We start from the raw sequence: 14,318 nt of genomic DNA on the forward strand, positions 1-14,318 counted from the left end.
CCCTCTTTCTGTACTCTGTTGGTAAGAGCCCCTTGGCACAGAGTGTTAAAGCTGCAGTACTGCAGTCCTAAACTCTGCTCACAACCTGAGTTTGATTCCTAGCGGAAGCTGGGTTTTCAGGTAGCCAGCTCGAGGTTGACTCAGCCTTCCATCCTTCCGAGGTCGGTAAAATGAGTCCACAGCTTGCTGGGGGGGGGGGGGGAGTATAGATGATTGGGGAAGGCAATGGCAAACCACCCCATAAAAAGTCTGCTGTGAAAATGTGAAAGCAAGGTCACCCCAGAGTTGGAAACGACTGATGCTTGCATTTCAGAGAGGTCTGAGAGAGAGCAGAGAAAATTCTGAGTTGTGGTTGCTGGGGATCTGCCGTTTGTTTGGTTGAGTGGGCTGAAGATGAAGGTGATTGTTGCTGATTGATTAGGAGTGGCTGTGTTCCCCACCCTCTTTGCATTGTTAAGCTGCACCTTGCCAGAACTAAAGGGCTCTTGGCCTGTGGCTCTTAGTCTGGGGGCTCTGTAAGGACCAGGAACCCAGATCCCTAATTTCCTTGTGCTCCCAGTAAGGTAAGCTGACCCTCCAGAAGGGGAGCCACATAAACACATCAGGATTTAAAGAGGACTGTATATATATATATATAAAAAAAAAACAGTTATCATGAGGGTAGAATGCCAGCAGGGGGGGGTGGCTTTCCAGTGTTTTGCACTGAGTGTCACATGTATGACCATCTGCCGATAGGACAGAAGTCTTGGGTGTGTGCTCGATGCAAGGAGCTCCTGGTCCTTAGGGAACGAGTTCATACCCTTGAGGCTGAGGTGACTGCCCTGGAGAAGCAGAGACGGTCAGTTAGGCACTCGGGGAAGACTCTCGGGGGCGTATTAGATGAGCCCCGTTCTGAACATGGCAGCCCCATTGCTGCCAGAGAGCGTGAGGGTCGAGAGGGAACAGGGCATCCTGCTGAGGATAAGGGGAATGCGCCCTCAGAAGGGACCTCTTCTTCGGTTGGTGAGCGGGAATCATCCCTGAACAGGGGGAGAGGGGGGGGTTAGGTAGTTGGTGATTCGATGCTTAGGCAAGTAGACAGCTGGGTGGCGAAACAGCGTACTCACCGTATGGTGACTTGCCTGCCTGGTGCGAAGGTAGCGGACATTACGCGTGTAGTAGATAGGCTGATAGACAGTGCTGGGGAGGAGCCAGTGGTCGTGGTGCATATTGGCACCAACGATGTGGGAAAATGCAGTCGTGAGGTCCTGGAGGAAAAAATTAGGCTGCTAGGAGGGAGACTTAAGGCCAGGACCTCCAAGGTACCCGTCTCAGAAGTGCTACCTTTCCACGTGCAGGGCAGGAGAGACAGGCACAAATTAGAAGTCTCAATGTGTGGATGAGACGATGGTGTAGGGAGGAAGGGTTTAAGTTTGTTAGGCACTGGGATACTTTCTGGGACAAGCGGGAGCTGTACAAAAGAGACGGTCTCCACTTGTCCCCAGATGGAACCAGGCTGCTGGCGCTTAAAATCAAAAAGGTGGCAGAGCAGTTTTTAAACTAAATCTTGGGGGAAAGCCGACAGGAGATGAAATGTCTCTGGTTCGGGAGGACTCCTCTCAAAGAGATGAAGGGTTAGCTGTTACTTTTTTTTTTCTCCTTTAAAACAATTTATTGGTAACATATGGCAATATATCTATAGCTATATCTTACATTTGTTTAACAAAAAGATTATCTACCCCATATATTACTTTCCACCCGCCCCTCCCCCCGTTACTTGACCCCCGCCAGTGTTATTTATTTAAAGAAAACAAATATTAAAGGTACCCTTAACTATTAAAACAAAAATTATATTCTTTTTAAAACTTAATCTTTATCAAAAATTGTCCAATGTCCTTTTATTTTCCATTCTTTTTCTACGTATCTTCTAAACTTCTTCCACTCCGTCTTAAAAACTTCTAAATTATAGTCTCTTAATGTTCTTGTTAATTTGTCCATTTCACTCCATGTCATGGGTTAGCTGTTACTTTTCTACCGGTTAATGGATCAGAGTTGTCCACTGAGATGGTGACAAACAGTATGGACTGTCTGCCAAAGTCTCGAGGCAGCAGGAGGAAGGCTGCGGGCCTAGCTTGCCTGGGAAATTATAGATGTTTGTATACAAATGCTAGAAGTGTTCAAAGTAAAATTAGTGAGTTGGAATGTTTAGTGTTGGGGGAAAACATAGACATTGTGGGAATTTCAGAAACTTGGTGGAATGAGGAGAATCAGTGGGACAAGTAATGCCCAAGACTTGGTGAGAGATGTAAAAGTGATCGCACCGCTTGGGAGCAGTGACCATAACGTTATTGATTTCACCATTTGTATAAATAGAAAGTTGCCCCAAAAGACCAGCACAACCACGTTTAACTTTAAAAGCGGTAAATTCTCTGAGATGAGGAGGCATGTGAAGAGGAAACTGAAAGGAAAGGTAAATACAGTCAAAACCCTTGGGGAAGCTTGGAGGCTATTTAAAACTACAATTCTAGAAGCTCATAAAATATATACCACAAGTTAGGGAAGACACAAACAGGTATAAGAAAAGGCCTGCATGGTTAACAAACAAAGTAATGGAAGCTGTAAAAGGTAAGAAGGACTCATTTAAGTGGTGGAAAACTAGTCCAAGTGAGATTAATAAAAGGGAACACAAGCTGTGGCAAATCAAATGCAAGACTGTGATCAGGCAGGCAAAAAGGGACTATGAGGAGCATATTGCAAAAAACATAAAAGACCAACAATAAAAATTTCTTCGAATATATTAGAAGCAGGAAACCAGCCAGGGAAGCAGTGGAGCCCTTGGATGACTAAGGGGTAAAAGGATTACTGAAGGATAGGGAAATGGCTGAGAAGTTGAATGCATTTTTTCCCTCCATCTTCACTGTGGAAGACGAGAAGTGTTTGCCTGCTCCAGAACCACTAATTTTGGAAGGGGTGTTGAAAGACCTGAGTCAGATTGAGGTGACAAGAGCGGAGGTCCTACAACTGATACGACAAATTAAAAACTAATAAATCACCAGGTCCGGATGGCATACATCCAAGAGTTCTGAAAGAACTCAGTTGAACTTGTGGTTCTGACAAAAATATGTAATCTTTCATTGAAATCTGCCTCCGTTCCTGAGGACTGGAAGGTAGTAAATGTCACCCCCATCTTTAAAAAGGATTCCAGAGGAGATCCGGGAAATTACAGGCCAGTCAGTCTGACTTCAATACCGGGAAAGTTGGTAGAAACCATTATCAAGGACAGAATGAGTAGGCACATTGATGAACACGGGTAATTGAGGAAGACTCAGCATGGGTTCTGTAAGGGAAGATCTTGCCTCACTAACCTGTTGCATTTCTTTGAGGGGGGTGAACAAACATGTGGACAAAGGAGACCCGATAGATGTTGTTTATCTTGACTTCCAGAAAGATTTTGATAAAGTTCCTCATCAAAAACCCCTTAGAAAGCTCGAGAGTCATGGAGTAAAAAGACAGGTCCTCTTGTGGATCAAAAACTGGCTAATTACCTGCCAATTACCTACAGAGTCCAGTACAAAGTGTTGGTTATTACCTTTAAAGCCCTATATGGCCGAGGACCAGCCTACCTAAGGGACCGTCTCTCCCCACATGAGCCCCAGAGGGCACTGAGGTCAGTGGGTAAAAACAAAATGACCATCCCTGGGCCGAGAGAGGTCAAACTTAAAAACACCAGAACACGGGCCTTTTCAGCCGTGGCTCCTGCACTGTGGAACCAGCTTCCGGAGGAAGTGCGGGCCCTGCGGAACCTTGACCAGTTCCGCAGAGCCTGCAAGACCGCCCTTTTCAGACAAGCCTATACTGATACCAACTGCTGAGTTGCTTGGAATAAAGAGCCGCCATCCATAATACGATCATGGAATCATTTAAACTGGCAGAACCAGCGCCAAACAATTTTATTGCTGCCAGATACATTTAATACAATTTGAACTATGTATTTTAATTTAATTGACTGGTTTTTATGTTTAAAATTTTAATTGTTAAATTTAAAGTTTTATCTATCTATGTTAATTGTTTGAAATGTTGTTAGCCGCCTAGGCGGGGAGGGCGGGATAGAAATAAAATTTATTATTATTATTATAATTAATAGGAAGCAGAGTGTGAGTATAAATAGGCAGTTTTCGCAGTGGAGGACGGTAAGCAGTGGGGTGCCGCAGGGCTCAGTACTGGGTCCCATGCTCTTTAACTTGTTCATAAATGATTTGGAGTTGGGAGTGAGCAGTGAAGTGGCCAAGTTTGCAGATGACACTAAATTGTTCATGGTGGTGAGAACCAGAGAGGATTGTGAGAAACTCCAAAGGGATCTGTTGAGGCTGGGTGAGTGGGCGTCAACGTGGCAGATGAGGTTCAGTGTGGCCAAGTGCAAAGTAATGCACGTTGGGGCCAAGAATCCCAGCTACAAATACAAGTTGATGGGGTGTGAACTGGCAGAGACTGACCAAGAGAGAGATCTTGGGGTCGTGGTAGATAACTCACTAAAAAATGTCAAGATAGTGTGCGATTGCAATAAAAAAGGCCAACGCCATGCTGGGAATTATTAGAAAGGGAATTGAAAACAAATCAGCCAGTATCATAATGCCCCTGTATAAATCGATGGTGCGGTCTCATTTGGAATACTGTGTGCAATTCTGGTCACCACACCTCAAAAAGGATATTATAGCATTGGAAAAAGTCCAGAAAAGGGTAACTAGAATGATTAAAGGGTTGGAAAACTTTCCCTATAAAGAAAGTTTAAAATGCTTGGGGCTCTTTAGCTTGGAGAAACGTTGACTGCGGGGTGACATGATAAAGAGGTTTACAAGATAATGCATGGGATGGAGAAAGTAGAGAAAGAAGTACTTTTCTCCCGTTCTCATAATACAAGAACTCGTGGGCATTCTATGAAATTGCTGAGCAGTCGGGTTAAAATGGATTAAAGGAAGTACTTCTTCACCCAAAGGGTGATTAGCATGTGGAATTCATTGCCACAGGAGGTGGTAGCGGCTACAAGCATAGACAGCTTCAAGAGTGGGTTAGATAAAAAATATGGAGCAGAGGTCCATCAGTGGCTATTAGCCACAGTGTATATATATATATATATGTGTGTGTGTGTGTGTGTGTGTGTGTGTGTGTATATTTGGCCACTGTGTGACACAGAGTGTTGGACTGGATGGGCCATTGGCCTGATCCAACATGGCTTCTCTTATGCTCTTATGGGACCTTTCCTTTCCTTTTGTACTCTGTAATTGGCTTTGAGTCTCAGTAAGAAAGATGGTCTATGAATGAGTCAAATAAATAGGTATTATCAGTGATGAAAACAGACTCCAAGTTTTTGCTGTCTACCTCCCTAGAATTAAAAAGAAATCAATGCACCCAATATAAAAGAAAAAAGCAGCACACCTCCAACTCTGTTCTTATCTTAAACATTTATTTTGAAGGTAGCTTTATCGCGAACAACCAGAAATTCAGATTTTCCCTGTTGCATCTGGACTTTGTCCAAGAGAGAAACAGCAGCAGCTATGAACACTGTTGAAGATGAGTGGAGGCATTTGTTTTCAGAAACTGACAGCTAATAGTTCTTTAAAAGCAATATATATATATATATATATATATATATATATATATATATATATATATATATATACATACACACACACACACACACACACACTCTAATTCACAAAACCCATTTAATGCACTACAGTTGTTCCAAGTGGGGTAACAGTGGACAAGTTGACATTGTGCAAATTGCAGACTCCACAAAATCGAGCCATCATAATCTCTCCATCATTCCTTTTTGCTTCCGGTTTGCATTCTGGGATCTGCTGCTTGCACAGATACAGAAGCGCTGTGGTGGCTGCTTTAAGGGCTGGAGGTGTGGGAGCATCCTAGGGAAGAGGCTCTTACTCGTCTCAGGTTCTAGCCATTAAACACTGCTCAGAGCAGCTACTCCAGGAAGAACTTTACCTGCAGGCAGTTTTAAAAGCAGACAAAAGTCAGTTCATCATTTATCTTTTAAACATTATGTCAAACTGTAATTGCTAGCACTACTGCAATTCAGGCCAACTTTGTCAGAACTATTCTTAAGGCAATTTATAACAAATTTCAACAATTATAACAAAAAACAAGAAAATTCAAGTCCCAAAACATCAGCAATCAAACAGTGTAGCCAAACAGCAACAAGGAGCAACCAGTATGAGCCATATGTGAACAAACTTGGTTAATGTAATCTCTGAAGTTTCAGGTTGGCAGCCTCCAGTCAGCCGAAGTTAAAGCTGCCTTCCAGGCAAAACTCCAGTCAAGAATTGAGGACCTCAGTTGCCCCACAGACCCTTCTCCAGAAGCACTCTGGGAACACCTAAAAACTACCGTCCTGCAGATCTCTGAAGAAGTCCTCGGGTTCTCCACAAGGAAGAACAAGGACTGGTTTGATGAGAACAATCAAGAGATCCAAGAATTACTGGCAAAAAAGAGATCTGCCTACCAAGCACATCTTGCTCAGCCCTCCTGTCCTGGGAAAAAAGCAACCTTTCGCGCTGTATGTAGCAACCTCCAGCGCAAACTTCGAGACATTCAGAACGAGTGGTGGACCAAGCTTGCAGAGAGAACCCAGCTGTGTGCAGACACTGGTGATTTAAGAGGGTTCTACGAAGCCCTGAAGGCAGTATATGGTCCATCATATCAGGCTCAGAGTCCCTTGCATAGTGCAGACGGCCAAGTGCTCCTCACAGACAAGGCATCCATACTGAACCGGTGGTCAGAGTATTTTCAGGTTCTCTTCAGTGCCAACCGCGTAGTTCAAGATTCAGCAATCCACCTCACCCCACTTCAACTGGTGAAAACAGAGTTGGATGAGATCCCCACCCTAGAAGAGACTGTTAAAGCCATCAAGCAACTGAAAAGTGGCAAGGCAGCAGGAGTTGATGGAATTCCACCAGAGATCTGGAAGCATGGGGGCACAGTACTACATAGCTCACTTCACAAAGTACTTGTCACCTGCTGGGAACAAGGCAAATTACCACAGGACTTTCGCGATGCAATCATCATCACCCTATACAAGAACAAAGGGGAAAAGTCAGACTGCTCCAACTACCGGGGGATAACCCTGCTCTCCATCGCAGGCAAAATCCTTGCCAGAATACTCCTGAACAGACTGGTGCCCACCATTGCAGAAGAACTCCTCCCAGAGAGCCAGTGCGGCTTCAGAGCTAACAGGAGCACCACCGACATGGTATTTGTTCTCAGGCAGCTCCAAGAGAAATGCAGGGAACAGAACAAGGGTCTGTATGTGACTTTTGTCGACCTTACCAAAGCTTTCGATACCGTTAGCAGGAAAGGCCTGTGGCAAATCTTGGAACGTTTAGGATGTCCCCCAAGGTTCCTCAGCATGATCATCCAGCTACACGAAGACCAGCGAGGCCAAGTCAGACACTGCAACGACCTCTCGGAGCCCTTCCCAATAGGCACAGGTGTAAAGCAAGGCTGCGTTCTCGCGCCAACTCTCTTTACGATCTTCTTTAGCATGATGCTTCAAAGAGCCGCAGTAGATCTAGATGAGGACGATGGTGTCTACATCCGCTATCGCACCAATGGCAGCCTGTTCAACCTGAGGCGACTAAAGGCACACTCCAAGACAATGGAAAAACTCATCCGAGAGCTACTGTTTGCTGATGATGCTGCACTCGTCTCCCACTCGGTATCAGCTCTGCAGCATATGACGTCCTGCTTTGCAGAGGCTGCCAAGCTATTCGGCCTAGAAGTTAGTCCGAAGAAGACAGAAGTTCTCCACCAGCCTGCACCCCAGGAAGATTATCACCCTCCCTGCATCACTGTGGGTGAATCAGTTCTGAAGACAGTCCAGCAGTTCAGCTACCTGGGGTGCATCATCTCCTCAGATGCCAAGATCGACAAGGAGATTGACAACAGGCTGGCAAAGGCAAACCGTGCATTTGGCCGACTGCACAAAAGAGTGTGGAGCAACAAGCATCTGAAAAAAGGCACAAAGATCAATGTTTACAAAGCGGTTGTGATGACAACCCTCATCTATGGCTCCGAATCGTGGGTTTTATACCGTCATCACCTGCGACTCCTGGAGCGCTTTCATCAGCGCTGCCTTCGCACCATCCTCAACATCCACTGGAGTGACTTTGTGACCAACACTGAAGTCCTCAAGCGGGCAGAGGTTACCAGCATCGAGGCACTGCTGTTGAAGACGCAGCTGCGCTGGGCAGGGCATATTTCTAGGATGGAAAACCACCGCCTTCCCAAGATTGCCCTGTATGGCGAACTCTCCACCGGCCATCGAAATAGAGGGGCACCAAAGAAGAGGTACAAGGACTCCTTGAAGAAATCCCTTAGCACCTGTCACATCAACCATCACCAGTGGTCTGACCTAGCCTCAGATCGCAAAGCATGGAGGCACACCATCCACCAGGCTGTCTCTTCCTTTGAGAACACACGCATAGCTGGTCTTGAGGACAAAAGGAGATTGAGGAAGAATCGCACTGCTACAGGACCAACCCTAAATCAGACTTTTCCCTGCAGCCGCTGTGGCCGGACCTGCCTGTCCCACATTGGTCTTGTCAGCCACCAGCGAGCCTGCAGCAAACGTGGACTATTGCACCCTTCTTAAATCTTCGTTCGCGAAGCCAAGCCGAGAGAGAGAAATCTCTGAAGGCACAATGACGAAGTTCCTCAAACTGAGAAAAACTAAGAATAGTGGCTACTTTGTACCCCAAAATGTAAGCTATCATAGGCCTTCTTTTAGCAGTTTTCATTCTTTCCTATCACCATTATTTCCTAGGCAACAGAGACAAAGCGCCCTGTTTAGCACACAACTCCTGGAAAAAAACAGTTGCAGGCTACTTCAGTTCAACTTCTTTTTCAGAGAGTACATTATAGAATGAGAAGATTTACAGAGATTGGGAAATGGCTAGTTATCAAAGGAAGCTAAAAGATATTCACAGCCCATGAAAAAAGCCAGCCATAAATTCTCATTGCTTTAAAATGCAAGTCTTTGCAGATCCAAAAACAGTGACTGCTAGAGGAAGCTTCAAATATTATGGCACTCCACACTCTATGAGTACAACCCCCACATGAAGGCACTGAGTCTCATCTGCCTTCAGCCCCAAAGCACTTGTGTCAGGATTGGGCTCAAGCTGAACTACCGAGGGGGTGAGGGGAAAGCATGCAAATTAGGACCTTAAAGGGGAAAAACAGACTACCTTCTAGAAGTTCCAAGCTGGCACCACCACCAGTGCTCACATGACTAACTTTATCTTCAGTGTTCCATTTGGCACAGCATGTAGCAGTGTCTCCCCCACCTGTTCAGCAAAACAAATTGGAGAGCTTTAGGAGAGAATTTTATGTGCATAACAAAATACCAATACAGAAAAAAACTAGGTATCTGTGGGACACATGAGGAGAAAAACTAGCTTATTACCAGAAAAAAAAACCCTTTCATTTGCAATAAAGAAAAAAACCAAGATTTTTTCAGCTACTCAGATGAACAAGAGAGAGGAAGCAGCAGATCAGTTCTTACCAATGATGGTGATGCAGCCTTTCCCTGTAACTTCAACGACTTTATCCATCAAGGCCTTCGTTCCTTTGGCATACTTGTCCCACTCAAACACACCGACAGGGCCATTCCAAACAATCTGCTTGGCTCTGCCCACAGCTTCAACAAACTGTTTGATGCTTTCAGGACCACAATCTAAACCCTAAAGCCAGAAAGGGGGGAAATAAGCTGTTTAATCATTTCACCTAAACTCCGAGAAAACAGTATTGCAAAGCCTCCCCTCTTAACAGAGCTTCGCCCTTCAAACTACCATCCATCCAGCAGGAATCCCAGAAGCCACCGTGGCTTCTCCAGTATTGGCATTCTCATCAAATTTATCTGCAGTGACAAAGTCGACAGGCAAAGTGATTCGCACTTGATTCTTCTCTGCCTTGGACATCAAATCCTTGACTATTTTTGACCCTTCTTCATCAAACAGAGAATTGCCAATCTGAAAGCAGATGAGAATGCATTGTTATAAATACTGCATATCTGCTTATCCAGACAGCTAAACATCCCAAAACTTCAAAAGCAAGATCTGTATCAGGTATATCCCCTCCCATTTTAAATGAATAACAAATCCTTGTGAGGCAGATATCCAGTATAAGACTGCAGAACTCTGATGTCAGCTTGATTTCTGAAAATTCTAATGAAAGTCCAAGGAATTACAAATTATTTCTAAGACAACCAGATTACGTAATTTCATAACACACAACACATACATAACATGCAACACAAGCTTCTTAAATGTACATGCAGATCTTGCATCTTTTCAGGCAGGAAACCTGTTTTAGCAGAATCCATATATACCTAAAGCCCATATTGAAATCATCATCATTTAAGAGAACACAAGCAGTATGCAAAGGAAACCTTTCATGTCCATCCATCCTCTACCCAAAGGCTACTTACCTCCATGTTATTGAGCACTTTGAGGAAGGTGAAAGCCATTCCGCCTCCAATGATCATCTCATTGACCTGATCCAGCATGTTATTGATCAGCTGAATTTTGTCCTGAACTTTAGCTCTGATGAAAGAAGGGCGGGGAAAGAGAACCATATCACTGACTATATTATATGTGAGAAGAAAAAATATTTTAGAGATGAAAACAGCACTACAGCATTACCTCCACAACAACTACAATTACAGCGTGCTAGGAGCTAGAACCAGAAGCCAACATCATGTCTATTTAACCCGTTCAGTGTTAATATGACTCCATTCTATTTTATGAGTACATGAGGTGAGTTACTCAAGGCCAATAAGGAACATTAACAGCAAGGATAGCTGTATACTGGGCAGGATAGCTGCAATCAAAATGAATATTTTGCCAAGGATAATGTATTTGTTTCAAACCATCCCGATTGTAAAAGAAGCAAAACAATTCAACAAATGGCAAAGGAAAATCTCTGATTTCATTTGGGCCGGAAAGAAACCAAGGATAAAGATGAAGATCTTAACGGATGCCAAAGAGAGAGGAGGTTTTCAACTTCCCGATCTAAGACTATACCACAATGCAGTTTGTTTGACATGGATAAAAGATTGGATAATGCTGTTAGATAAAAAACCTTTGTGGTTAGAAGCTCACGGAAATAGATTCGGCTGGCATGCATACATGTACTATGGGAAGAATAAAATGGATGGTTTTTTCTCTCACCACTATGTCAGAAATACATTACTAAATACTTGGATAAAATACAAGAAATACGGGGACGAGAGAAAACCATTATGGATAGTGCCAGCAGAAGTAATAAAAATAACAGCTGATTCTGAAGAAAAAAGAGAAATGTCATATAACCAACTGCTTAAGATTCAAGGAGACAAAATTGAATTAAAAACCTCAGAAGAGCTAAATAACAATTATGATTGGTTTCAAATGCAACAAATTAAAAGTTTGATGGAAAATGACATAAAATCAGAGGGGATTAGACGAGAACAAACAGAACTGGAAAGAGTCCTGTTAGGTGACAATGAAAAATTGATATCAAAAGTATATAAGTTATTATTGAAATGGTCTACAGAAGAAGAAGTAGTAAAGTCTCAAATGGTCAAATGGGCAATTAATGTGAATAGAGAAATACAAATGGAAACATGGGAGCACCTCTGGAAGAACTCAATGAAGATATCAACTTGTCAAAGCATTAAGGAGAACTGTTTTAAAATGATGTATAGGTGGTATATGACTCCGAAAAAATTGGCTAAGATAAGTAAGAAAATGTCGGATAGATGTTGGAAATGTAAAAAACATGAAGGTTCTTTCTTCCATATGTGGTGGACATGTGAAAGAGCGAAAGAATTCTGGAAGATGATACAACAAGAAATCACCAAAATTTTGGGCTATGATTTTAAGAAAATTGCAGAGACGTTTTTACTTGGATTACAATTAGAAAAATACCCAAAAGAAGACAGGACTTTAATTTGGTACCTGTTATCAGCTGCTAGGACTTTGTACGCGCAGCTTTGGAAGCAAGAAAAAATACCAGAGAAATGGGAATGGACCATGAAAGTTTTATCGTGGTGTGAAATGGACAAATTAACCAGAACACTAAGAGACTATGATTTAGAGATATTCAAAAGGGAGTGGAGAAAATTTAAAGGATATATGGAGAAAACTTGGAAAGTAAAGAAATATTGGACATTTTTTTAGTTGTAAGAATATATATACGGAACTTTGAGCAATCAGAAGTGCCTTTAGTATGGATTTGAACTTATAACCTCGGGGAAGTCAACATTGGAGGGAGGGGGGATGGAAATGTCATATGGGTTAATGTGAAAAAAGAAAAAATTAAGAAATAGATAAGCTTTGTAACCATATGCTACCAATAAATTGTTTAAAACGAACAGCAAGGGAGAAAACAGACAAGTAAACATACTCAGGCCAAAACCATCCAATGGAAGAAGCTTCATCTACTGAATAATAATCCTACAGCAGTGCCCCGGAAACCTCCCCCCCAATTTTCCTGCAACAGCAAATTACTTAAAAGAGAAGACAATGTTACTAAGATCCAAGACAACTGGTTTCCACTATCTTTGGCTATGTAATTTCCCTTACAGGGTGGGCCTTACTTCTGCCATCAAAGCAACTGAAGGCTTTGTAGCAGATATACCCACCTCAAAAATCTGAGTGGAACAATCTGGAAGGTCACTCTACCTGTGTGAATGGCTGGATAGAACTGATGCTCAACAATACGAAACAATTCTACTGAATAACAGTCCCTGAAGGCATACAATGCTGCATAAAGACTGGAATTTTCTAATAACCAGAATTGCTACAAACCACCAGGCTGTTTCTAGCATAGTCTTTCAACAACATAAGCAGAGCTTTCTAAACACATTTTTTAAATAGGAGGCTTGGGGGAAAGTATCACTATTGTTTGGAAGGGTTTTGGAGAGAAATCTGGCAAGTTGTGCACAGGAATATTGTTTTGTATCTACAGAAGTGCTATTATTTCCATTACAGATGGTTAATAAAAATTTACAGAGATCACATAGTAGCTCACTGACTGACATGGGATGTCAACAAGGAAATTTTCTGCAGGGATGGACACGAACCAGGAAAATGAAAGTTTGTGGGGTTTCACAACCCATGGTTTGCAAAGCTCCATGAACCTTTCTATTTCCCAAACAGACTGGGGTTTGTGCTCCCCTCTCTCCTGAGTTGCTCCAAAACAGCAGCATGCTTCTAGGAGTGAAAGGGAAGGCGAACTGCTTTCCCTTTGCTTGTAGAGGTGTGCCGCCAAGGTGGCATGACTCCCAAGAGGGGAGATTTTTAAATGCCTCCTCCTCCCTCCCCATGTTGTGCAACAGCAGCAGCATGCTTCCAGGAGTGAAGAGAAGGCAAACTGGCCATCCTTCAGTTGTGGAGGTGCTGCCCAGGTGGCATACTCTGGAGAGGGAAGGGGAGGGTCTTTAAATGCCTCACTGTCCTGTACCGCAATGGCAGAATGGCTCCAGGAGTGAAGGGAAGGAGAGATGGCCACAAACTGAATGAACCACTGCAGAAACCACTGTGGTTCATGTACAAATCACAAACCAGGTGGGTTTGGAGGTTTACAAACTGGCCTGGTTCATGACAAAACCTGGTTTATAATTTGGCTTGTGCCCATCCCTAGTTTTCTGGTCTCATTATGTACTATGCCAGTTTTCACCATTTGAGGCAGAACAGTTACAAGTCTGATCAATAGTGGATTAAAGCAATGGTGCTAATGGCATAACTGAGCTAATAATGGAACCTCAGCATAAGTACATTCCGATAATGGAACCTCAGCATAGGTAAAAGGCACTGCTGTAAAAACAGTAGAAAGCTGTAAGGAGCTTCTATTGTCCATAATACAGAAAGCAGGAAAAGCCTTGCTGGATGCATGGCACTAGGCACATATGTTCCAGGCCACAGACATTTAATGCACTGGTACATGCAGCAATAGAAACAATGGCTATGCAGTGTGCCTAGAACACTGGTGACCAACCTTTTTGGCCCCGGGGACTGGTCCCAGGGCCGGCAGGGTGGGGGCACCCAATTTGACCCCACCCCCACGGCATTTTCTCCTCCCTCCTTTGCTCCTCGTGTAGCCTCACTGCCTCCTCCTGTTTTTCTCCCTGTTTCCTCCTCCCTCCTTTGCTGCCCCCCCCCACGCAGCCTCCTCCCCACCACCACCGTTTTCACCATTTTAAGGCCAGAGAAGGGGCCGTGAAGTGCCTCCCAGGCCAACACCCCACCCCCACCAGCAGCTGATGGGCAGGAAAACCGCAGCAGCAG

The 14,318-nt window shown here is 43.7% G+C and overlaps 1 protein-coding gene across 1 annotated transcript in view; it reads right to left on the reverse strand.

Annotated features, from left to right (window-relative positions):
* Positions 1–5,688: 5,688 nt before the first annotated feature.
* The window catches only part of LOC132579398 (phosphoglycerate kinase), a 28,852-nt gene continuing 20,222 nt past the window's right edge, over positions 5,689–14,318 (reverse strand). Inside the window, exons 7-11 of the mRNA XM_060249716.1 lie at positions 10,478–10,592; positions 9,840–10,019; positions 9,554–9,731; positions 9,237–9,335; positions 5,689–5,979 (exon numbers count right to left, since the gene is read on the reverse strand). Of these exons, the coding sequence (XP_060105699.1) occupies positions 5,939–5,979; positions 9,237–9,335; positions 9,554–9,731; positions 9,840–10,019; positions 10,478–10,592 (613 nt within the window). The 3' untranslated portion in view covers positions 5,689–5,938. The remainder of the gene's footprint in view (positions 5,980–9,236; positions 9,336–9,553; positions 9,732–9,839; positions 10,020–10,477; positions 10,593–14,318) is intronic.

The sequence above is a fragment of the Heteronotia binoei genome, chromosome 11 (assembly GCF_032191835.1).
Source record: "Heteronotia binoei isolate CCM8104 ecotype False Entrance Well chromosome 11, APGP_CSIRO_Hbin_v1, whole genome shotgun sequence".
Classification (NCBI taxonomy): Eukaryota; Metazoa; Chordata; class Lepidosauria; order Squamata; family Gekkonidae; genus Heteronotia; species Heteronotia binoei.